Source organism: Bombus bifarius, unplaced genomic scaffold, assembly GCF_011952205.1.
Source record: "Bombus bifarius isolate JDL3187 unplaced genomic scaffold, Bbif_JDL3187 scf7180000008008, whole genome shotgun sequence".
In the NCBI taxonomy this organism is placed as follows: Eukaryota; Metazoa; Arthropoda; class Insecta; order Hymenoptera; family Apidae; genus Bombus; species Bombus bifarius.
Window position 1 is genome coordinate 1,157,019 of NW_022884386.1, and position 26,907 is coordinate 1,183,925.

The 26,907-nt window shown below is 43.2% G+C and overlaps 1 protein-coding gene across 1 annotated transcript; it reads right to left on the reverse strand.

The window, feature by feature from the left end:
* On the reverse strand, positions 1–25,854 carry LOC117206638. Its single transcript, XM_033446147.1, has 5 exons — positions 25,779–25,854; positions 25,586–25,693; positions 21,822–22,031; positions 7,511–7,932; positions 1–214 (listed from the first exon to the last, which is right to left on the reverse strand). Exons 3-5 carry the CDS (start codon positions 21,958–21,960, stop codon positions 35–37), a joined length of 741 nt encoding a protein of 246 aa, XP_033302038.1. The 5' UTR covers positions 21,961–22,031; positions 25,586–25,693; positions 25,779–25,854; the 3' UTR covers positions 1–34.
* Positions 25,855–26,907: the final 1,053 nt, after the last annotated feature.

Sequence of the window (26,907 nt, forward strand, 5' to 3'; positions counted from 1 at the left end):
TTGTCGTGACGACGAAACGACAATTCTGTTGCGCCTATCGAAGGCGAGAGACCAACCTCCATCCGAGATACAGGGCCACCGTCGTCCACAAGGTCTCGCGGAGAGGAGCTGGGATAAGCAACGACAGGAAGCTGTCGGTGGATTCGCTCGAGTTGTTCGTGTTTGCGAAGCTTGGGTTCATCGCGCTCAGTCGAGACTTCTCGATCTCGGCGGCCTGTAACACAGCAGAGAAACGATCTGAGTACTCCATCAGATTTAGTTTTATCGCTGTATAGTTTGGTACAAGTACTATGTTGGTAGTGCTATGTGTAACTTTCGCCTGTAAGATCCTAAAGTTGTATAGATACAGTTTCGAAAACTGGTAGAAAGACGGAATAATAGTTAGCAATAAGCGAAAGGAAAAAAAATCGCTGCAATTAAGCCGACGCTTAGTACTACTGCATAGTAGTACTACTGCATAGTAGTACAGATTACAGAATTTGAGGAAGGAAGTAAGTTTAAGAAAGACACAACGTTCTCCGTAGAACCTCGATAAGAGGAACTCGACGAGCTGTCGTGTTTCTGTTGGAGCAAGAATCACAGGGAAATGGGGTGGGTCAAAGAAAGACGGGGTTCAGGCTAAGGCTCCTCTAATTGGGAGTGTCCTAATTGGACGGAATTACCGTCGATTCGACACTCCTTGCGGCTAAGCCTCCGGCGTAGAGAAAGCACCGCGCTCTTTTTATCGAGTTCTCTCTGCCTGATCCCTTCGAATTTACACGAGAAGACGAGAGACGCTCGGGGGGAACACGACGCCGCCGATTAAGGTCCACCGAGCTCCCTCGGGAATAGCGGCGCCACTTGCGCGAAACACAAATCGCGGCCAGGAGCGCATTAATACCGGTTAATTGTCAATTAATTTCCGCTTTGAAGAATTTCCACTGAGGAACAATTGGCCTGCGAAACTTTCCTCGCTTAAGAATCCGTGTCTCCCATCCCCCTAGACCCTTCTCGAACACAAAGGTCTTCGTTATAACTTGCACGGAACGCTTCATTATGCAATTAGTCATTAGGGGGTGAAATCAGCACGACAAAGGTTATCGATATTCTTCTAGCAATTCAATTCACTCTTTCTCCTTACGATCAATTGTTTCACCCAACGGAAATTTCGTTTTATTGAGATATTAATCACCTCGAGAGATCAGAGATTCGCGTCAAACTCTCTGGGTCTGATAAGCACCACGATAATATATCCCGCCAGCGATAATTCCGCTTTCTCCTGTATCTGCTGGGCGAATATTTGCCGGCCAGTGTATCTTGCCCATTCCAAGAGAGTGGAGGGTGAAAGGGAGATTTCCTCTCTGTTTCCTCGATCACACCCGCAGTCCGTAGAGTGCGCGCGCGCGACTTCCGATCCTCGTTTCGTCTTAATCCACTCGTGGTGGCCGGACGTGCAATAATAAACGGCGAGAAACAGGGGGTGAGCTCAATCTCCGTGAGCAGAGGCTTTTATGGGGGGATGGCTCCATAATATCTGGTCATCGTGGGCTTCGATTCGCCCCAATACAACTCTCCTTCGTCCCTCTACGTGAACCGGAGGATAGAAAAACACTCGGGCCGAGTGTTGCCTCGTCGCGAGGAAAGAGATTACGCGGCGAATGAAGAGGGTGCGAGCGAGAGAAGTAGAAAGGCGTCGCATTAAGAAAGAATTATGGTCTATGGACTCTTCTCGTGGGAGTCCTCCTCGTCAATTAATAGTATCCCTCCCCTTCCCATTACTCGTTCAAACGTCTTCCCCTCTTTCTATCGCGATCTTTTCTCGAGCTCTGTCAGCTGAATTTCCTTTTACTTCGAATCGTCTTAGGGAAGTGCGAAGCCGAACGAACGTTTCACGCGTCTTGTCCGTTATCATCGAGCCAGCTGCGACTCGAAACTTTCTCTCCCAACGACTATACAGGCGTATGGAAAGATGGCGAGCAGGTTTTATTGCTTCGGGCCCGGAAGAGAACGCCCTGAACCGCTTGAGCAACGCGCGCGGTTTCGCTCGAGCTTCGTTCACCGTTTAAACGCGGAATTTATGCGCGACCTGGTCGCCAGGATTACGTTGTCGGTGTTTATCGTTGCCGGGACGGTAAATTTTAATTGTTCGTGGCAGCCGGTTGCGTAACTGGCTAAATATCGTTGCTGCAACCTCCTCTTTTCTCCGCTTTTCCGTTCGTTCGGGAACGCGTTACACCGCGCGGTTGATTTAATGCGAGGATTAGAGAAGGCTGGCAACTTTAATTCAAGTAGTGCGATGATTAATAATTCAGCGAACAGGAAACGCACGGACCAACCATTTTCTGTGGATTTAATACGCAAGACGATACCGTCCATTCTGAAGGAACGTGATACAGATTTAATTAAACTTCCTGCTTTGTTGCGTCGCACATCTTCTTCGAGGAAGCTCTACAGCTTTGGAAGAATGGTCTTAACAAACGGAAGAAACTTTCTATCTCGCTACAGAAAAGAAAAGTCGCTTTACTAAATAGCCGATCCACGAGTTAATCTAAATATGTATATTCTATCGGATAATAAGTTACAATAAATAAATACAAATGGAAAAAAAGAAAATTCCTTCACTGCTATAACTTCACGATTAACAATTCAAACTTGAATTACATCTACCTTTCGCCAAAAAATTCATCAAAATTGGATTAAACCCTGACATCCGTGCCAACGATACAATAATAAACCTTTCAATGGAAAACGAACAGCAACGCCATCGACTATCGGAGATCGGGATATTGAGCGACGTAATTGCGCAGCTCACCATGAAAATAGCCATTCGGACGGACGTTTCGGTAAGCCGCGTAAGAAAACGTTCACAGGCAACTGAGATTCGCGGACTGAACGTCGAGGCAACCTGAGTAGCAAATGCGCAACGCACGGTGGGCGACGAAACCCTCGCTACGATTCGATCTTGGCGAATACTTTGAAAGATGGTGGAAATACGACGTGAATCGTAAGACGAAGCGGTCGATCGCGTGCTTCGGAAGGAACTCATCGATTATGTAGCCAAGAGCAACGGCAAGAAGAGTGGACAGAATGTTCTTGCTAGATCGACCAAGGGATCCGTTATGCCACCGAGTGTCTAATGTATCAATTTGCGCGTCTATCGTTTGAATAACTGATAAATACCGACGGGACGTTCCATTAACTGCGCCATGGTTAAATCAGACTTCGAGGAAATCTAAGCTAAGCTAAAAGCGGGAGGAATATTTTATCGTGTCGATGAAGCAATTTTCTTGGTGCTACCGCGAATGGCTTCGACAGGCTTTCTAGGAACGAAAGATTGCGGAATACTTGGATGCCTGGCCCGTGTGATTAACCCTTGGAATAAAATTGCCCCATATTTGTATCTGTCTTTCTTTTGTAATTTTTTAAACTTCCAATATCCGGATTCGTTAGGTTTACCAATGAGGATTTCGAGATTTTTCCTTCTTCAAGGAGTAATAATTGATATTTTTCGCATTTCTCTGAACTCGTATTAAGAATTCATATTTTTATGCGCCAGTTCATAGAATAAAGAAATAGTTTCCATGAATAATAAATCACGAAGAGGTTGGCGAGTAATGCGAAGAAGAGATCGAAAGATCGCGAGCAAAGGAGAAGAGAGCAAAGGGGGCTCACGATTGCACGAGATAATTGAAGATAATTTTCTCGGCCCGTGGCCACGGCTCGTGCTGCCATGCCCACTTAACTTTCACGTAAGGGGATGTGACCACTTAGCCGTTACATGCTCGCTTACTCTCCATGCATATGTAAAACGTTGCCTTCGCATGACGAACGGGGAACGAACGGGGATCGTGTTTGTAAGTTACATTCGACCACGCGTTTCTCCGATCGACTCAGCTTCCTTCTGCATCAAGAAACCCGCGAAAGGTCGCAGGGACGCGATGACATCCGGTAAAAGCAATTTTCAGGGGTCGATAAGTCAATGCCTATCAAGTCGCGGATAAAAACGTAGGTACAAGCATGTCGTGATCGAAGTTACACCGAGCTCAATTATGTTATAATCACTTTTAAATCTTCAATCTTGTTTCGTACCGATAAAATGACTTAAGATTTGCGATAAACGAATTATCGAAGAGCAATGTATAGATAACGGAACAACCGGCCTTAGGCTTAGAACCAGTCATTTAAAACTAGTCCATAAACATTTAACGAAGAAAACATGGTGTAACCTTTGCAGCTACGATCCATATCTATGTCAACGCCATCGTATAAAATATGAGACATCATAAAGCTACGGAAGAGACGTCAATCTCCACGAGCAAATTGAATTACTTCAACGTAAAAGAAAAGCACGACAGTTTCATCACGGAGGGAGCAAAATCTGTAATTAAAGTCAAGAGGAAACAAAATAACATTTACTCTTTAATTTCATATATCGAAAACGCGAGGCTTCATCACGTCGTAGAGAATATCGTTGAATCCAACCAAGCAAGAGTAAACGAAAAAAAGAGAGCCAGGTCTATAAGACACAAATAAGACACGAATCTACCCTGTGCACATAGAACAGAGGAGATACAGGTCTCATCTCTGCCCCATCGACAGATTAATCTGACACTTCGATTCCCCAAGAGGGAGGAACGCAAACACCATGCCGAGGATTCCGTAGAGACAATTCCCCCGGCGGAGAATTCGCCACGATTCGTATTATCAACAAGCCTCGGGTCCTCGAGTTACCGAGCCGATCGGTATCCGATCCTCGAACGCGACGCGCAAGATTTCTTCAATTTCACGGATCCGTTCGCCCCCTTCAATTACCACCACTTAACCAGCAATAATTAGACGTTGTGGGATTGGGTATCACGCTGACGCGGACCTTTAAAGCGAATAAAGTCGAGACGAGGGATAAAAGAAGGGAACGCCCTTCCGGCTTGTTCATCTTTTTCTCCGTCTCTCTGCTTTTTAGATGGATCGTTCTTTACCGCCCTTGGCTCCTTCCTCTCGATCGGCCGCGGCAAATCACGGGGAATCTCGTAAAATCGTGAAAGGCCTGTGCCTTTCCTCCGAGCTTCGGCGACGTGCGTAAGTGAAAAGAACGACCGACCGTAATAATCGTTGCCGCAGAAACCATTCTCTTCCTCTCGCGAGAGACGATTCGATGATTACTAGGGTTCAGATCTGTTTTTATGTTCGTTTATGCTTGTCTATTAGGTCCAATTCTCTATGCTTCTTGTCTAGACTATGAGGAAGATTGAGTGCAGTAAAATTCCGCTAATGTAAAGTTCATTTATTCCAACGAAATTCCAGTTAGTGCGTGATTAAACGAATTCCTAGATGAATCCACTTATTTAAAAGGAAAATAATAAGATTGGTAAACTTTTATTCTATGAACTCTAATTGTATGTAAACTATTTGTCCACTGAAAGTTCATATAGGTGGAGTCTCTGTGATCTAAGTAATGTAGTCTAGAGAGAGAAGAGAAAAAGTGACCAGCACTCGTAAATATACTAAAACGATAAAATATACTAAAACTATAAAATGCTTTTTTTCATAAGAGTATTCCTTCGACAGGAGAAAAAACTACACTCAGAAAATATTTGACGCGGATTACATGGGACGCGCATCGATCGTGAAATTCAATCCAATTCTAATAAATCTTCGATGGACTTTCGCATCGATAGGCGATCTTCCGTAATTCGTTTGCGAGTGTCCGCGAGCAATTTCATCTGGGCTGGGTGTAAAAATGGAATTCTGCCATAAAACCGTCCGATGTCCTATTTCTCTCACCTGTCTGTCCGGGACAAACAACCGGGAACCACTCGTAAAATCAGTGGGACATCGTTCCGAGGCCGTCGATACATATTAGATCGAGTGATCAAAAGAGACAGGAAATGGAGAAGGTAAAGCGGGTGAGACGGTGATGAAGTGGCGGCTACGCGCAGGGTCGTACACACTGGGAGCAATACTAGACGTCTTAACGGTAGCGGGCAGATATTTATTGCGCCCATGAGACGCCGTCGGTGGCACCGATATAACTAAATTCGCGTTTATGACCCTGGCTTGACCCACTCCAGCCGCCAATTTCTCTCTTTTCTTCCGCAAACCAGCGAGAAAGAGAGAGAAAGAAACCGCGACGAAATGAGAGACACTGAATCATTCGTGGGACCATTAAATCGTGGATATCGCGACCATGGCACGGGGGATTCTTTCATCGGTCAGATCGATTCTCGGCAGTTGCCGATTCCACGTAAGTAGAAATGTATCGAATTTTATATGAGAAGAAAATTATATGAGTTCCGCAGCAAGTAAATCGATCAACTACTTTTTATTAATTTCTTAATTTCATAAAAATATTTGAATTAACTCTGCTGTCCTCCTCGTTATTTTTTGCACGTTTGCATCTCTTCAGGGATCCTTCCTTTTTGGACTATTTCACACAAAAGGTACAAACATTGCATCGAACAATGAAACTAAATATTTAAAAATTATGTATCTAAAATTTGCTAATATTCATTGAAATATAACGTCCATTTCCGGTTATGTAGAACCGAGGGCAGTGGAGTTAAAAAACAATTCTGCTACGAAGGACGGTCTCTGAAGAAGCAAACCGATCAACTCTACTTTTTATTAATTTTTTAATGACATTGAAGTTTCTGATTAAAAAATAACCCCGTCAACCGGTTGAAGAATTTAGCATTGCGTTGAGATATGGTTAAATTGAAACGTTAGATATATAATACCCTGAGAATGTGAATATAATAGTAAAAAAATGTTGGAGTTATGTACGGTAAGCTACGAGAGGGTGAATAGGATAAAATTAATTTAGGAATTGAGGGCGTAAAAATGCCGAGGGGGTAGGCGAATTTTATTTTAAGGCTTCCCTTTTTGGCATCTGCGTATTCCGGCGGTTTTATAACAGTCACGCTACAAGGGTGACTTTATGACGAGTGAAAAAGTATCGCGCGGGGGTGGATAGGATTGTGACAGGGATCGCGCAACGCAATTATTTTTACGCCACGCACTTCGCACCTGTACTCTTCGCGTCGTAAACACTTGGCGTTACGCTCGCGTTGACGACAAGCCCGGTATTCAACCGCGAAAACTTGAAAACAATAGAGCCATCCTGAACTTTCCCTTTTTTTAGCGTCAAAAATTCAATATTGCATTTCGAGCTTCTTGATAAATATCTTTCTTCTGTATTTTCAGATCTTTACGAGATGTAATTTTACAGTACTACGATTGTCTTAAAAATGACTTAAACATATAGAAAGAATAAGAAACAAACATCTTTTATAGATAGAAACTTAACTGCGTAACTCCATCTTTTCACAAACTTGTTGATTTTAATGTCAGAGCGTGTATCGTACTGAACTTGTCAGAAATCAAACGATTTATCTAGACGAAGTTGATCGGTTTAACTGCAACGTTACAACAATGTGACTCTTACGTAACAACTATGACACGAAGATAAGTTTTACGAAAAGATTAAGTTACAGAGCCTCCTGAACTATCACTCCGATTCGGCTAATCCACTGACCTTGGTCTTTGATGCGTGGAAATCGTCGGCGATGTTCCTGAGGTTGGCGCCTACGGTCGCCCAGTAACTTCCGTTGAAGGCCTGTCCAATGTGGCCGCAGCAGCACTTGCAAATTGACTTTACAGCGGATGTCTTCTTCACGGCCGCGGAGCTACCACCCTCTGAAGCAAGTCTGCGTCTTCGCGGTCGTGGCCTTGGGTTTGGCACCGGTGCCACATCGTTCACATCATTGCTGGCTTCCGGAAACTGGAATGTCGCGTCCCTGGTTGGGCTGCTGGGCGCAGATACGGTCACCTGGGGTGCAGCGGGCGGAAGTTGCTCCACGGCAGATAACACCAAATCCGGCAGCGGCATGCGAGCCAAATCCGAGTCCACCAGAACCATTGGATGCCGATCGTCGCCCATTCGTCGTGGCAACCGATCTGAAGAACACAAGAAATTCGTTTAATTTCATTCCAGTTTTCTGGGTCGAAAATGTGTCAAGTATCGTTTTGAAAAGAATTTATTCGTGAGAAAAATTGTGTTGCTTTCTTCAAAGATTCGGTTAACTCTGATCTGGAGAGTACAGGAAATTCGTGTCACTTAATCGAAGGTTTGCTAGCCCACAAAATGTTCAAGAGTTAAAGTGAATTCGCCAATAAAGAAGATCGTTTCTTCTGCCTAGAAATCTATATTAAGCCTGATTTAATAGAGAAGGAAAATTCAATTTCAACAGGGGAAATTTAAGTGAAAGTTTATTATAAGCTATTTTATTTTTCAGACGACCGAAGAAGATTTATCGGCGAAGAATGGATCGTTTCTTTTCTCAGGGTTGATATTAACCGCTTCGTTCGAATCGATGCTAAATGTCTGTGAATATTACTATGACCTTTACAAATAACTACAGGATGACTTCGACTTTTTTGCTTCGTTGAAGATAAACGTACGATCGAGGATTAGACTTACTAAATCGTGCTTATCTCACGATCTACAAACGTATTTCTAAAATCCAACAATTCGAATGAAATGCCAACTTCAGCTAAATTTCGAGATATCGTGGCAACTGTCTAATCAACTTCGACCGCAATTTGTCAACTTTGTGAACCACATGCGCGCGTCGGGTTTCGTCGGCGTGTCCCATAAATCTCGCGCAAAATTCAGCCGGATAACCGAGCGCCGTACGAGATCGCCTTACGTGCGAGCGTAAAGTTCAAACTTTCCTCGATCATCCGATAAGTACAAGCTCGACGATTCATCATCGCCGTTTCGATCGCTCCGAGCGATCTTTCCGACTGCCTACTGAAAACAGATGGCCGTCGCGATATCGTAATCGACGAAATACGCGGTCCAGCCGATTTGTATTCAGCGTATCTGGATTTACCATCGATAATTAATCGTGGCACAAAGGCAAACGTTGCGTCATACAATGGAAATGCTACGATCTACGCACGCATGACGGCCGCGCGCCTTGCTTATAAGGTTTAATGCCACGCTCTGGCTAGACAACGGCAAAGGCGACCACCGGGTTGCCCTGTAATGGTAACTAACGACATTGTTGGCTAATGATTGTCTGAAAATTTACAACGTTCCGTACGATAGCCTTCGTTCCGTGATTTCGACATATCTAACCTACACACATATAGATGTACACGATATATACATAGAAAGTGCAAGGATATTGTCAACACAGATTATACACTGTACGTGATGGAGCGTTTCTTTGAAAAAACGGCAGAATTCAAAAGAAGAGAAGAAGTGGAAAAACGAAATAATCGAGGCTGAATATGGTATCTGGCGGTCAGGAAACGCTTGATATCGGACTGCCGCGCGGTGCGTCGGGGTACGCGCGTGTTTCGCCACTTTTATCGCCGCCAGTAAGCCCGAAGAAGCGTTTTCCGATTGATAAGTGGCCACGCGCGTTTTACGTCTCTCGCGTCGACGCCAGATAAACGCAGTGTAATTCCGGCTGAGAGAACCGGTAAACAGAAATGTACTTGGTCGGTCGCTTGACTCGCTTTTACGACGCCTCCGATAATTAAGAGCGGGACACCGAGGAGGGGTCAGGCCCCGTGGTAATTAGTTTTAACGAAGCCTTTTCGCTGGCTCGGCGGTTTCGTCGCGAGAGAGGGCCTAACGGTTTACTGTTTGCGCCAACTCCGAGACGCAGTAACGCGTTTTACGAACCGCGAAATGGTACTCGTAAACCGAGTGCAACTGGTTTTGGAATTTTCGGAGCGAGAACGTTATCTACCGCCACGGATGCCGAAGACGTAGTTAAATACCTTCGAGAAACAACGAGCTACTTCGCATCACGGAATCAGGTAAGACGCTTCGATCGCACCGTATCATGCGAACGCGTCAATAATCACGTTCGTATCAGTGACGTATTGTTACGTTCTGTCTGGCTCGTTTTGGTTGCGTTGCCGTTAATTTTTGAATTTAGATTAAATTGTGGTATTGTCTGTTATTTAATGCGATTGGAAATTAAACTCCACGTCTCGGCTAACCTGTCTCTGTCGGTTAAACGTGTCTCTGTTCGTGGATCTTCCTTTGATAGATTTTGAATTAGAGAAATCAGAATGTAAAACACGAAAGCAACGATTAAAAGATAATTCATAGAACACAACGTTAGCCCTTCTTCTTCGATCTTTCTCTCCCTAGAATAAACAAAAAACCTATAATATTTTCAGGAAACCAAAGCAAGAATCTTTTACGTATCTTCTTCGAGCTTCGAACACTATCGAATAATAGACAATACGACCGAACAGAAACACGATTCAAAGGTTATAACAGGGTTACAGTGTATCAAGAATCCGATGGCATTTCAAGCTAACAAAAGGAAAGACCAGCAACCAAAGGCTAGGTACGTAATCTCAACTTTCAACAGAGCAAAAATTTGCGAAAAAGTCCATCTTTTCACGTCGATAACCGATACAATCATCCACCGACAAACTATGAAATCCATCTTTTAATAAACGAAGAACAGTTCGCGCCTTTGGGCTGCCAGAAACATTTAAGCGCGCGGGTTTTTCGCGCGATGTGCGCCGCGTGCGCGTAAATCGAAGCCATGCGTGACAAAATAACAATTCCTCCGCGCCTCCGGCCGCCATTGTCTCCGGGACCGGTCGCAGTGGCGCGCGCGCGTGCGCCCTCGTGCGCTCGCGCGGTTGCATCCTTGACATTTCGAGTAAACGTCCGCGCTAGCATTCGCACGCGCGCCACTATACTCAGGCCACACTCTCCTGAGGCTCTCTTTCGCTTGTGCAACCCGTACGCGCGCGCATCGGCCACACATCGTCGCCTACTCGCATCGAACTGCTCGATCGCGAAATCTCTAGCAAACGACAGGCTTTTCACCGCTTGCAAAACAACCGCCGCGCTTATCCGAACGTATCGACGGTCTCGCTTCGCTTTCTACCTCGCGATTTTCCTCGTAAAATGTCACTACACACACATGCCAATATGTATATTGGATGGAACACGAACCTGGTGTGAACGCCAGCCTATTCCAAAACCGATTTATGTAACGATCTGTTGTAATTATCAATGCACGCGAACGATTATTAGCACGGATTCTGTCAGCTCGCGATTTACGACCGCCTTCAGCATGACAAACGGCCAGCCTAATTCTAATTTATGCCCCGGGGAAGTTCGACTATATTCGACCTTTTACAGCCGCGCAATTTTCGCGCGCTTTCCTGTGAGATTCAAGGCGACCCGCTTTTACTCGCGTTACGATTTCATTCGCTTTTCTTCTGGTTCCACGGTACATAATATAATAGCAAGATATTAAAAGTTTGTCGGTAACTTGAGTTCTCGATAAGCCAGTTCTTCGCGATGCGGTCGAAAGAACTCGTCTTCGTGAGCGGAGCAACTAAAGGGGGAACGAGAAGAGCACGGCTCGCGCGTCCCATAAAAGCGTTCGGGGCAAAAAGTGCAGCGCGCACGTGGCCAACACCCGCATGCACGCTGCGTTCGCGGTCTCGCGCGCGGACATTGGATCCGCGTGCATCAGAGAGGACGTGCACACGCGGTTCGAGGGCGGGGACGTCGGGTTGGAACCGACGAAAAAGACTCGAGAGGAGAATGGTCGTACACAGAGAGGACGTGAAACGAGTATATAAAGAACAAGAAGGTTGGGACAAGGAGGAGGAGGATCGTGAGCCAACGAAGAGGGGCGAGAGGCGTTTAGACAAAAAAACGGGGTTGACGAGACGAAGCAAGGAATGTACGGCTAGAAGAAAAAGAGAAGTTCCACGAAGAGATAGAGCGGTGGAGATAATACGCGGTGGAAAAAAAGGGAACTCGAGAAAGCAAAAACAGGAACAAGAAGGGAAAAAAGAGAAAAGTGGCGGAACGAGGGGGAAATTTCGAGTGTACACGGACCAGCGGGAACACGCGAGAGACAATGTACATTATGTACACGCGTTATGTCAAAGAGGCAGAAAGAGAGACGAAAAAAGGGCGAAGAGTGGGAGCAGATTGAACGCTGGCAGCATATGCGAGCACGTGACTCACATGGAGCGCCCTTTGTACGCGTAAGTGCAACGCAACTTGTTACAGTATACGTGTAACGTCAACCCTAGCAGCGCGAGCGCGATTTCCCGCACCTATGTGTGCGTAGGTGCGAGTGTACGTGTGCCTGACAGCATACGTGAGCAGTGGTGAACGCTCAACTGCACAAAGAACCCCTCTCAAGGCCGCTGCAGCCGCGATACACACCAATGAGACGCGTGCGCGCGCGACGACGACGACTCGCGCGTGGAAACACTCGCGAATCGCGAGCGGTGTCGAGCGTATACGGGCGAACGCGCGCTCAGTTTTTATCGTGTCACGCTTTTGCGGCTTTTCAGAGACAATGAGACGGAACAGTCGAACTACGTCGTTGCAATGATCGGTTGCTCGTTTCGTCAGAACCTCCTGCTGAGGCTGTAATGGAAATTAATTTTTACGCGATTTGGTAGTCGGTCTTGGAGTTTCCATGGAGTCACTGTTAAGTACGTTCGGTTGATGCATACATATGGGGCGCAGGTGGAAATACGAGATCGGTCTATTTATGTCGATCTTCTGAGTTTAAACGTCACTCAGGGATTAAAAGGGTGAATTTTGAGGCCCTTTTGCTAGACTTTCACCGTACAAAAATATTTTCAGGAAATGACAGACAAGATTCTTCAATCGATTTTTGTAATTACTTCTGCAATACGTCTAAAGAACCAAGTCATTCTCAATGCTTATACGTTACAATGTAATTATTTGATGTAGTTGCTCTGTTTTCAAAATGTAAATATAACATAGTTAAAGTCGTTAATACAAAATTAATTAACGGCATACATTGAATTTTAACGTCGTTTCCTCGTTAAAGGTAGGAAATATGAATTATATTTCTCCATATGATCTTCATTTATAAAGGAAGTCGATAAAGTTCCAAGATATACATATGTATACGCCAGGCACATATTAAATGTTATTGTTAGTTTAACACAATAAAACGTAAAACCACAAATGAGTCACCACGAAGAAAAGTCGAACCATCCAACCGAACTTACACGTGCACGACATTTCTCGTTCTGTAATAGAAAATATCGCCGGGCCTATTCGAGAGAACTGAAGTCGTAAATACGCGATGATTTCTCCAGGATGTGGACGATCGTTCAAGTAACGTTCCTTAAATCGCGCCACGGTGAACGTACCGTACAAAAGCAGCGGATTCTGCGTCTTACTTGAAACTTTACTTCGCTTGACTTTCGAACGCTTCGCGGAAATCTCGTAAAACCTCCAACTCCGATATAAATGTTCCCCACCACGCTACACTAGCAGTGGACAATCGATTCGCGGCGTGCTCCATTTTTTTCACCCGAGAATCGAACGATCTTTCGCCGTTTCGAGTAATTCCCTTCGACGAGGCAAGATCTCGTGCTCGCGTTGTACCAACGCGATTGCCCGGCATGGAAACGGCTACGGTAGATACGTTATCGCGATACGGGCAACGAGAAAATTGTAAAAATGAGGGAACAAGGTTGCGCCACGACGCGGCCGGCCATCGATTTCCTACGACTATCTGATTACCCAATAAATTCTGTCCACCGGTTCGCGAGCACGAAGCCCGATCGGATTCTGCGGTGCAGAAGTCGTATCGAGGAAACGTTCCGGGGCTCGCTCGACCGATTGATTACACTCTTATTGACTACGTGACTCGCGATTTCGTTGTCGGCGGAATTAATCGAGGTTCATAGTTGATTGCTTGCAATGTCTCTGCGCTCGACCTACAATGTATGGATGATGAGGAAATTCTGGTGAAACAGAGAGTAGAAAAATCGTGAATCTATTTTAAGTTTCCAGCATTTCGGTTAATTCGAATGTTTTGATTTGCCGCATGCGAAAGTGAATATGTTGGAGGAAGAAATATTTTTATAAAAGTCCCTGCGCAAAGATACGTGCCTCTGGTAGATGCGAATGTATTTGCACACCATTTACATGTCGTAATAATTATGTATAGTAAATTTCATATTATTTAGTAGTACTTTTATACAAGCTATATTTTATATAACAAAAAAGGAATATTATGAAGATGAAGCATAGAACTGATGAAAGAACATTTCATCGAAAAGTACGTGGAAATATTCTTTGCAGCACTGTAGATCTGCAACTGGAAGTTATACGCTCGATCCAATAGCTCTACTTGTATCGGGCAACGACAAAGCGATGCATAGCTTCCGTTTGCGGTATAATCACTAAGAAGCTGCACATTGCTGATTATATCGTTAACTGGCGAATCGCCACAGCAAGTTGGTCACGTGTTGCCCCGTTATTCGATGATTATAATTACGAGCGAATCAGGCCTCTCTCTCTTTGTTTCTTTCTTCCTGTTGCATCGCGGCCAATAATCGACCGAGAATCAAGCGGAAACCGATACCACTAAGCTGATGGAACTCGAGATTCCACGAACATGGAATAGTCTTAAGCTCCGGAATTATGCATACGATAAAATATATTCTCTGATTAGAAAATATTCAATTCAATAGAATATTCTATCGCTGTAATGTACTTAAAAAATTCTCTGCTTCGCTTAATACGTCGGTTTCCAATATATTTTATGCGCCTCTACAATGTTGGAGGTATTATCGATAAGTTTTCTAAGTGAACAGTCGCAACTTCCATCGAGAGAAACAAAGAACTGGTTTTGCGAGCTTTAGCTGTCTGCGTGGAACGCATATTCGCAGTTCGGTTCAGTTGATTTCAGTATATACTTCGCTTCTTTCGACGCAGCCATATAAACAGTATCGATATTATCATTTGAATATTTCCCATGAATATTCATATCGTGATAATGAAAGCAATATTCATCAACCGAGATGAAACTTTAGAAAATTTTCTCCCTCTTTTAAGCAAAAGAAGAAAACCTTCGACAAACGATTCGAAAGCGATCGAATAATGGAAATCACTCGAAAAAAATTAGAAGTACACTTTGTTTAGAGATCGCTATAATCAGGATGTATTTTGGAGGAGCTCGTGAGGAAAAACAGCGGTAGATCTTCACGCTCGATAAAATCACGATGGCGAGCCGCGATAAGCGAAACCGTACCACGAAGGGTTGAGGTAATCGAAGGAAAAGGGTTGCCGGGCAGATAAAATCAGCCGAATTTCATGTACGGCTGGAGACGCGTGCTCGAGCCGCCTACGAAGAATACGCTCAGGGGAGCGTAAAAATGTATAACAGTAAAAGAGCGGGGAGAAGACAGGAGTACGCTCACCGCTTCGTCTCAATGAATATTAATGATTCCACGGGGCCAGCTCGCGCGAACGACCTCCGAAATCCGTGAAAAGCACGCGGCGAGCGGTACAATTAGAGTTTTAATTAAAAACGACGCGACGCGACGCCGCGGATAAGGATCGACCTGGCAAGAAGAACGTTAATTGGCCGGAACCACGGGCAACTAGCTTGTTAAGTCGAAAACAATCCGTCATGCGAAAAACATCGTTTCGATGTTTGTTTTGGAGAAAAACATCGTGACAGATATTGCTGTACACTTGCATCGATTAGAAGTTCATTTAAATCTCGATAACGACTGACCGAGTTCATTTTAGTGGTTTTATAAAAATAAAAGAAGTAGAAGTTTTACTAAAGTATACGTGGAATTAGGATTTTCGGTAATTCGTAGGAAGTTCTATTTATGATTACTCTGTGAATTTTTAAATTTAGATATTCGAGAATTTGTGTACAGGTTTAAAATTGCGTTGCATATACAATTCTGTGGAACCCTAAACTACGACTCCGAAAAATGTTGTAATACTTGGAATTCAATTTCTTAGAAATCTTCTAAGGATTCTACGACGGTTGCAATTGTATATGATAAAGATTTTGAAAGATATTAGGAAATGAATTATCCGCTATCTACTACGATTCATATTGTGCAAGTTAACTTCCGGAAGTAACGGAATTTCCCTTATGCATTAATAGACATGTTTTCACGAGCATTGCGTAAAGCAGAACGGGAACATTGCCAGGAATTATACTTACACGGTGTTGATCTGATTCATCTAGAGCTAACCGTCTTTCGTGGACTGGGACGTCAACCAGAATCTCGTGAATGTTTCGCTTCTATCGAAGCGAAAAAGGCCAGAGATAAGTGAGAAAATTCAATAAACCTGGTTCTGACGGATAGATAAGGAAGATACGGCATTGTTCTGCTGACGTGAAGATAAAACGCGACTCACCGGTGACGGTAACGAACTATCAACGAGACGACCACGAAAAAAAGAAGGAAAAAAAGAAGAGAAAAAGAGAAGGAAGGTACTGGTACGATGAATATTTTAAGGGCTCCGCCAATAACGCCAGGCTCGTTGGATGAATGGAAGGAGACGGCCATCGAGGACCGGACGATCGTCAATGACGAATTTCTTTCAATATTTCATCAAGTCTATAGACTACGGTCGGTGCTTTCGTTCTTCGTGTTCCGGATCGATCGTCTTCGGGATTTCCGCTGGGAAAGCCGTGATGAAGTAAATTCAGAATGCAACGATCGATAGGAATTACAATCAGAATTCCACTCGCATAACTTTTTCGAGTAACATCTAATCGAAAAATTCTTTTAAAGGAAGCATAGAAAAAGATAAAGGAATTTTGTATCCATGTAGATAATATAATGGTCGAAATTTTGGCACATCAATTTCTCAGAATTCTTCCATGCAATTTAGCACATTAAAACATTAATTGCTAACATATGGACTATATCTGTTTATGGCTGAAATAAGACCAGGCAAGCTTGACGCATACGCTGCCACGGACGTACAATTATACGCAGAATTCACTGTACTGGTACCAACAGGTTTTTGCGTATATCTCGGAAACTAAGGCCGAGTGGCGGTTGTATGTATAGGAAAAAGTTGCTCAGAATCATGTCTCCGACAACATATTCAAAAAATTAGCGAAATCGGCGATGTGGATAAAATATCGATAATTACCGGTAATTGTCAGTTGTCTCTAAGAGAAGCAGAACGTCTTACATCAATTTCAATGATCAATTATTACGTATTCAAAATCGAACATTTCAAATTCTAGTCCCTAGAATTATTACATAATTGTATAAAATTACCCATCATAAATATGTTAATATACAAAGTTAAAAAAAAAAGAGCAAGCTAGCAGTTTGAAAAAGAAAAGGCGAATTCTACTGGTCTTCCGGGAGGACGGCGAGTTCACTGTGAAATTCAGTGCACCGATACGAGCGCAGGCTTTACGACAATGTAACATAATACGAAGTTCAGTGTCGAAGGGTTATCGTTTTACGGACGATATCCGATCTTTCTCTTACCGAGAAATTAAACGCCTCCGATTAGAGCGGAATCGCGGGGCATGGACAGTTCGATTCTCTTATCGGTTCGCGCGATGGGAAAGGGGCGCAGGCGTCATGGTTCGCAGCGAAAACATTAGCGAAGGGGTTATCCGTAACGTTGAAACGTAACGTCGACAACAATAAGACAAGCAAAACGAATCGCCGAGAACGAGAGTGAAAACGGATAGGCGGAAGAAAAAAGAAGCGAGCGTGATCGGGTAACGCGGCGTAATCGTTATTACCGTGGTCGCGTTTACGCGAGCACGATGACGAGGTGGAAGTTTTCTGCAAATGTCACGGGAGAAGACTCGGAACGGGGCTGGCCACAGCTGTTTCTATAAATAACCAACCCCGACTCGATGCAACGGCGCGCTCGCGGTCCGCCAGATTCTGCATCTTCTCTCGAAACCACGCTGGCAAACTATGGTTATTGACCCTCGCACATACACCGTACGCCATCTATTTTCGTTTGAAAAATAATGAACAGACGCGTAATTCAATTTTTCTAACAAGGATTCTTCTCAATTTTCATCTAATTTTCTCTTGGCTTTTGGTAGTATAGAACGTCTTTATCGAGTCCGAGAGGGTTGATATTACATATAATATTATATCTTTGGGAGATCGATAAAAGAAAAAAAAATGTCTCAAATCAGTGGGGAGGATTCGTGATCACTGGAAAAATACATACGTAAATTGTTTTGAGGAGCGTGATATTTTCAAGGAATGTTGCGTCACTCCAAAACAATAGTAACACACTTGCAACGGCCGGATGCAATTTGTGGTTTCTTTCGGGACACTTCCATGCGCTGCTCGGCGAGATCAAAGGCTCGTTAGCGACGTATTGCCGTGAAACTGCGGCAAAATGGATTCAGAATGCTATCTGACGACGTTTCCTCGCGGTTAATCGCGCATTTCGAGCGAGCAGGGTGCATTGACCCTCGATCATAAGCATTTTATAGGTGGTTTATAAAATTACGGTCGCTACGCAAGTAATTCTGAACTAATTTAAAACTAAAGTCTGTCTCAACTAATTGGCAGTCTGACGTCGCTTTTTTCGCTCTCTGAATAAAACTACATTTATAGCTATTAACGCTACTTCAAAACGAGCGATCGATAAATAATCCGCAAAACATCTACTGTAGTATTAAAACAAAAAGAAGAAGGAAGAAAGAAAAACAAATTTCATAAGACTACTTAATCGTAAATAACTTTCAAGGTTCAACAAATTTACATTAAATTACTCAAAAAGTCACCTCAAAATTTATCGTAAAAATTATTTCATGGTTGATGAACTTCTTCAGAATTGACCATACATCATATACATACGTACTATTTGAAAGCGTGTAAGATACGATATCGAAGCACTCGTCGAGCAATCGTCGCGGCACGGTTCACGGTTCGATACTGCAATCTCTGGTGGACGATCGACATCCGAGATTCGGGGAACGAGCCGTTGCATCGCGTTTTATGGCGCGTTTTACTCCGGTGTGTGCCTGACCATCGGTCTTTTCTCCTCGCTCCTCCTCTCTGTCTCTTTCCTCCTACTCTCCTGTCGATCCGAGCGACCGCGCCGTCTCTTTCGCCGTAAAGGAGGCTCGAGCAGCGGTGCAGGGTCATGGCCGGACATCGTCTGCCATACTCTCGCCTCTACACCCACGCTACATCTGTTATACTCGCCCCCTTTCGCTCGCTGCACCCTCGTAAAGCCGCGTTTCATTATGCGCCGAATATAAGTTACCGCAATTTACGCCTCTGGCTCGCTCCTCTCCTTCTCTCTCTTCTTATCTTCTGTTTTCTCTCTGCGCCAGTCTTTTGCGTGGTATGTTCCAGCAAAATTTCCTTGGTTATTGTTACAATGAAGAAGGATTGCATCGAGAAGAGACAGTTGAGAAACTAATGGACAAAGTTGAAAGCAAGTGCACATGATGGTGAGTACGAGAATTGTGATTAGACGGATTGCAGTTTGAAAGTTTCCTTCCACAAGTTTAACCCTTTTTACAACATTGATGTTACAGCCAATGATATTGAGGCAATCTTTATTTGATTTTATTTTCATCGATGAAACGACAGAGAAGGGAAGTTTTCTTCCCGAAACTAAACTTCTGCTTTCAAAAAGTTTCGCTGCAAAATGTATACTAAAATTTATTGATCGATCATATAATAAAAATTATCGAATTGCAAAGAGTCGATCGCGATATACGCAACTCAAAATCATGAGGGAACAAGGATGACATTTTTTAGTTACCTTTATCATTCTAATCATTTCACTGGAACAAATAAAAATCATGAATCTACGATCGTCTTACTGAATAGCGTCATTGCTAAGCTTTCGTTAATCGTAATTAGTTCCAAGCAAAGAAAACACTACTGAACAATGTTATTTAAAGCGAGCGCGAATGTAACAGCAAATATAAATTACTAAAAATTCTGGGAAAAAGCTTCAGAGCATCAAGGATCAAGGACCTAAGAAGACATTGAAACTGAAATCAAATTAATCACGCGAAAGGACGGGCAAATGTAAATCACGCGATGACACGCGCGTTTCACAACCTACGTGTCCTTTTTCTCTCGAACGTCCGCGAAATCACGGCAAAAGGTGTCGGGATATCTCGCAACCATCGCGATGGACCGAAATTTTTCGACGCTGACTCATGGGACAACGACCGCTGTCAAATGTATCAGAATTTTCGACAAATCGTGCAACAGCCGACGTGAGTCAACGACCTGGACGAAACGACGATCGCTCCGCGACTTTACGAACGTTTGCGTGCGTCGTGAGTCCTACTAAATAATACAAAGCGAACTTCCCTATATCCTACGCCTTAATTTTGACGAATTTGTTGCACCTTTAATAGCGATTAATCGTTTTTTTACATCTGGAAATTGATTAAGAAGTAATTCTTTGTTGGCAGAGAATTTATATATCGAACCTGTGAAACCATAATTTATATATTTGACGCTTAATTTTTAATAAGAGCAAACTATCATAGCATAATGTGCACGGAAAATATATTCGATTTTTACTGTTATTAATGCTATGTATATTGAAACAGACTACTTAATTCTATGTCTTTTTGCTGTCAATGACGAAACAGAACGAGAATTGAAGATTGATCAGTACATGTTTTAGGGAACATGCGATACTTAAAATAACGAACAAAGATATATATCACTGAAAAAGTTGACATTTTGTAATTTTTTGTCGCAACTCGAGTATATCTTGTTGCAATCAGAAGTTACAACCACCGAAATATTTTACTAAACGCCCACATAACCCACTTTCTCTCTTTTCCCTGAGGATCGATAAAAAAACTAACATTGGAATTCGGTGACATACTCATGCTCCTACTTATGTATAAAATATCGAAGAAAAGCATTTCGGATAACTTTGTGTGCGAAATGAATATAAAGCGAGAATTTTTGAATGATCTATGATTCTTTTATAGGAACTCGATGAAAAACATGATTCTAAAAGTATCTTTCAGGTTTGAAAAGGAAATTGGCTGCAGTGTCGCGTTGTTCCACTCGAAAGTTATCCGCGTTGTACCGCGCGACAACCACGTGTTGCATTTCTAGTGGATATGCAGCGTGCTGTCCTACTCTCGAGTGTATATACCCGCGGCTGCAGCGTGTGAGAAGTGGAAATTAATTGCGTCGCACGTATTATAAATCTCAACGTATTCAGAGTTTATTAAAAAGTAACAATTTTCAATCGGTGTTTACAAAATCAATGCAAGGAAAAGGGAACATACATTCTTCAATAAATAAATAAATAAATAAATAAGGTAAAAAAAATAGCTTCAAAGAAAATAACAAAGATCAATTACACAATGTCAGATAAAGATCATTTGTGTCATATATGTTATATATAGGTATCAAAAATTCACAGCATCTGTTCAAAAAACAACAATGACTGAATTTATAAATCCTTCGCGTCGCAGCAATAGCTGCGATATTGCGAATAACTTTTAAAATTGATCTACATAACAAGAATTACGTTAAGCATTTTAATATTTTTTTTTTTGCATTTTGCTTAACTTTTTTCGAGTGTCTACACTTCTTTTTATATTCTCTCGACTAGATCCACCAGTCCCCGTAGAAAACGTCTCGTGGACGGTATTGTCATTTTCTCATGCAATTGCCTCTATTTGGTCGCCCTTCGAATTGGTCTTCGAATGCATCTTTCTGAAAAGCCGTCGGAAGGATATCGTGGTAAGACTGGATCTATCCAATGGATAAATGGATACATCCTAGCCATGAGACCGGGACCAAGTGGAAAGAACAAGAAAGACGCGGCCGTAGCACGTGTCAACGAGCCACATGACCACGTAAAGTACGGTAGTCGATTGTTCGTCCCTTTCTATCAAAAGATAAACTAAAGTTGATGCAATAAACGCAACATGTTGTTCATTGCGCTGGATAGTTCGACATTTGTACAAGAACGCGTAGGAAAATCTTAAGAAAGATGCAAACCAATTTTAATAAATCGTTCAACTCACGATTTCGTGACGGATGCTGGTCGTTCCTGTTTCGGAGGACCTGTTGCAGAGCGGCGTACAGAGCGAGCATCAGTTGCTCCAGGTCCTGTCCCTGCACCTCCGCTTCGTCGTCGGACGGCAATATGAATGGGATGGCCATTTGTCGATCGTGGCAGGTGCACTACGATTTTCAGATCTTGAATACTCTGCTGCTCTCTTCTCGTCTCGGCACTGCAATCGAACCAATGTCAGTGGATCAGGCACTACCACTTTTTGAAATTTCTCTCTCGATTCTGTTTTACGCTACTCTCTTTTCCCCGCAGGCACAGAATCGCCGTTAAATCGAAAAAATATCGACGGTTCAAAAGTCAAAGGGGATCGCGAGCACGAATTTTTCCGAGCTCGACACAAAAGGTATTTTCGTGGTGACACACGTGCCTTCGGGCTTCAACGGCGCACGCTCAATGTTCGTCGCCGCGGTTACGAAGGTCTCTATCGTCGTCACTGATTGTCCGTAGAGAAAACGCACGTGGCCAGAGAAGAACGCAACGCGCCAACCAGTTGACGAAAATCGTGATCCGCGGATTTACGGCGATCGAGCAAATAAATAAGTACACGATCGACTGTGCGTGCGATTAGTTTGATTTCTTTCTCTATCCGACGCGCGTGTCTTAATCACGTCGCCTGCAACGCCTATAAGGTGGATCCTCGAATGGATCACTTTCCATGAGTGAGATCTGTCCGCCGTTGAACTCGATCGATTATCGAACTCCGTTTCACGGACGGTCGAGATTCACTGGAATATCGAAGTTTGAGATAGATGGGGGCGCGCTCGCACGTCCGACGATCTCCACAGAGAGGCACGGATGGATGACAGTTCGAAAACGTTTCGTGGGACGATGGCACAAAGTTCAATGTCCTCCGGTCAAATGTACGACACACGATGCACTAACTGAGTCTATTGGCAAAAGCGTCAATTTGCTTTTCTCTTACACCGAGCACAAGCGAAATATCCGCGCGAGAGGGAATAGAACAGGGAAAATTGACTTCTTTCGTCCGTTTCTTCGATTCCCACACACGCACACGGTCGATGCTATATAACACGTTGCGTCTCGCGACTGTCCTCTTTGACGCGACTATCACACGTGTGTACGTAGCAAAAGTGCAAGAGAGAAAGTAATGCGACACGAGAACTCTCGACTGAGCTTAGGTAACGAGAAACACGTCTACACTCCTCGAGATCTAGCGTGGTAATGATTCTGTGCTTTCGTTTCAGCCACTCGGCCCGCACGTTCTGCCTCGCGGCGGCAACCGATTTACCCCACTCCGCCAGCCTCGCGCGGCCGGTTGCTCCAGCAGTGGGGGAACGATGCGCGCGCATCCGGACTCGAACGATGCGAGGAAAGGGAGAAAAGAACAGTCGCTAGTGGGGCTATGTGTGTGTGAACGTTGCGTATGTGTGATCGTGTGGTTGCGCGTGGTCCGTAGCGTTGTAAATTTACCGGTTAGGGTCAAGTAGGGTAAAAAAGATGGAAGGAAAATCAAAACTTTCGAAACCGAGCGTGGCATGATGTCCCGTGTTTTACGCGTCGACGAAACATCGATACGATGCACTGACTCGAAAAAGTCAGCGAATGCAGCGCGGCCAGAAGATTTTGCGCGCCATTTCTCCAGGTTTGTAACCTCTTCTAACGTTGTCGTTTTTCTTTTGTTCTCTTTATTCCGGTTTTGTATATTAGTCGTATCGTAAAAACGATAGTTCTCTCAAGGATAAAAGATTTTCCTTTCGAGCATCCGACGCGAAACGCTGGCGAAGGCATAGCAAAGCAAAGCAAAGCGTGTAGCACGTAGCAATGCGATCTCGACAGGAGAGAGTGAGAGGGAACCCATACAAACGAGCGGCACGGTTGTATGCACTTCGGAACGGTTCGTAGAGGCGCGTATGACACGACGGAGCGACACTCGAGCGTAACTGCGTAGTTTCTACGAGCAACTTCACGGGGGTAGTTGATGAAGTTTTACCAATACATTCACGTTTTCGGGAAATGGAATTATAGACAGTGAAAAGTTATCGAGAACGACTCGCATTATCGCGATAGAGTAGCTCGAGTAACATCGTTGTATAATTTAACTTATGAAATACGTTCCTGCTTCCACTCTTGTCCTAATAATTACTCAGTTTTTCCATCGAAACTAAGACACGAGATAAAACGGACGTGAAAATACCGACTTTGAACGATGAATAAATCAAAGTCGCCACGGTGTCTTAATTTCGCGATAATTTGCGGAGATGCGACAGATATCTCTGGGACCGTGATGCTTGGCTAAGCGACAATTTTTTATGCGACCAATGAATGGGTAAACAGGAGGAGAAACAAGAATACAATGTGCTCCTACTGTGAGCGCTGATTCACAATGCATACGATACACCCAGCGCACTGTACAATGAAACCACATAAATAAGTATCGGCATATTACTCTGCACGGGGACAATGGGATCAAACAAGAAGAAAAAAAAAAAAGAAAAAAATGCAGAATCGGAAATTGACATTACTAAATGCTTTATATAAACAATCTTATATTATCACTTACAACCTGTAACATTTTATTTCTGCGGTACTGACCTATACAATGCTAATACTATGTAATATAGAATAGTTAATGATTATGTCTCTTAATCTAAGACGGGCTTATAAAAAACTGAAACAAAAACAAAGATCAAGATTCAAAACAAAAGTCAAATTTAGAACTAAGTACTACATTCATTAGGAAGATATTATCGTAAACAATCGATTAATACGTTAAATCAAGATACTCTTTATCCGTACAAGTTTCCAGAATTACGCATAGTAGTCACACAATAGCTTGTTGGCACCGAATAATCATTTTTCGCGATCCGACTTGCAAATCCGTTCTCGCGAGACAAAGAGTCCAACGAAACCGTCGAACGGGCAAAGTATACGTACACGCATTATCCTAAGTACGATGCACCGATTCCAACATGATCGAGCAAGCGAGTCACTCGAATCGACGAACGATCGTGGATTATCTGCATTCACCGGGGCAGGTTGACGACAAGGCACAAGAGGAGAATAGATTAATGGCGGGAACGGCGCCGAGAGACATTGTCATTGGATATCAGATGAGAGAGATCAAGAGAGAGAACACGAACGAGAGAGAGGCAGTTAAAGGCTAGGTGAGTCCTTCGTGTATCGGGGATGGCGTTACAGAGAGATGACATTACTGCCACGGACCATAGAAACTGGAGTCGACGAGAAGAGAAGCGGGTCTATCCTGATGGAGAATGCCACATCGATATTGACAGATCGATCCTTAATCCCAGCTACAGTTTATAGGCAACAATTTCACGCGAGCCACAATCTAAGTCTAGGCAGATGCACGGGTTCTACCGTTAATCAAATTTTCCTGCGCGGATGCAGAAAAATATTAATTGACTGGATTAGCGAAACGTCGATCGAGAACGCGTGCACGAACTACTTTTGCACGTCGCGAACCCTTTCATTCGTTTGTCTGTCCGTACGGTGATTTATGACTGGCGCGTAGATTAGATTTTATTGGGATCTTAATTAGCTGGTAATCTCGAGATGCGGCTACCGAGTTACCTTCGTAACGTGATTGCCATCATTTCTTTGATCCTTTTGCGTTCGAGCGAGGATGGGAACGATTACATCGCTGGAAAACTTGATTTCTCGGCGAAACGGCGAGGTGAAACATTATCGAGAGCGAAGATAATGATAGATACATGAAGCAATAGTGCTACTAACGTTTTGTTTCGGACGATCTTTCTTCCACTTTCCTTTTCTTCATAGGTTTTTTTTCTGAATACCAGCCAAATACCGCCCGACAGTCCAAGTTTGTTAGTTAAATGTGAACTGAATGTAAAAGTAATTCTTTCATTTTCATGTAGCATCTAATACGATAAAGAAACGAGTTAAAAGATTGATTTTGCTAACTTACATGAAAGCGATAAGATTCACTGTTTTATCAAATTGTACTCTAGTAACTTCGATCACTACTAACTGCCTCCTCTCCTTTCCTCGCGTTTATAAGGAAGTATAAGCTTATCTTATCTTCATCGATAAGTAAAACAGTATCACTAAGTAACGAAGTATTGAAGGAAACTACTATATGCAGAGCTGGAACGAAAACCATACTTGTATATGATATGTACACGAGATAGCACTTATCGATTGACCACAAACCTCCTAATCTATTTTGACCAATTGGACCTGCATTATTTTCAGCTCTGCGTAATACTTAGCTGATTTATCTATGAAGTTACATTTTTTCAGAAATGAGAGGTCATAACTTTAAATTACCTATCTTTGTCTATATCTTAGTAAATAGAGTTATCAAATTATCAAAGTCCGAAATCTCAAATAATCCTCATATCACTGTCTTGTTTATTGCACATTCTTATTTAAATTCTGACATAACATATACTTTAAAACATCAAATTTTTCCTTAATTTTATCAAATACATTTTTTTAATAATATTTCACTCAGACCATCTTGAATTCTTCTAAACGCCTGCAAGATCATTCCTACTCCGTTTCTTTATCAATTATTGTCAAACTATTCTAATTAGCTGTCTGTTTAACAGAAATCTCAATTTAAATACATAGTTTATTTTTCAAAGATGTCATCCCTTTAGTTCCATAATTAAATATGTCGCAACTTAGTGTCACGATACATTTTCATCGCTTGAAAGACTTTAATTAACTCTTTATAATAATAAACGCAGAACATTATTTTATGAAAATACACAGTGGCCTTACACCACTGTGATTTTCAACCTGCAATAGTCTATCGAATCGTATGATATTTAGCTCAGCGATTCTAGTCGTCTAACTATCCTTATAGCGATCAACGTTAGGTTCGGAAGTGGCTCTCTGTCGTCGGTGTGGCCCGGGTCTTTCGTTTTATTTCCACGGAAAGCATTGAATCGGTTCCTGGCCGGTAGCGGGCGAGATTTAAAACCGGTAGCACCGTATGCTCCGACTGGATTGTATATTTTTAGAACGACCGGCATCCTCGCGTGGGCGGACACGCTGGTCACCGGTCCAGGAACCTGCACCACGTTGTT

What these genes read in the sequence shown, in the direction of transcription:
- LOC117206638 (XM_033446147.1), bottom strand. Translation starts at nt 21,960, where the DNA reads ATGGCCATCCCATTCATATTGCCGTCCGACGACGAAGCGGAGGTGCAG. An exon ending in CCAGCATCCGTCACGAAATC is followed by an intron (nt 7,933 to 21,821) that starts GTGAGTTGAACG and finishes TGTGTTCTTCAG; the next exon opens with ATCGGTTGCCACGACGAATG. An exon ending in TCCACGCATCAAAGACCAAG is followed by an intron (nt 215 to 7,510) that starts GTCAGTGGATTA and finishes GCTGTGTTACAG; the next exon opens with GCCGCCGAGATCGAGAAGTC.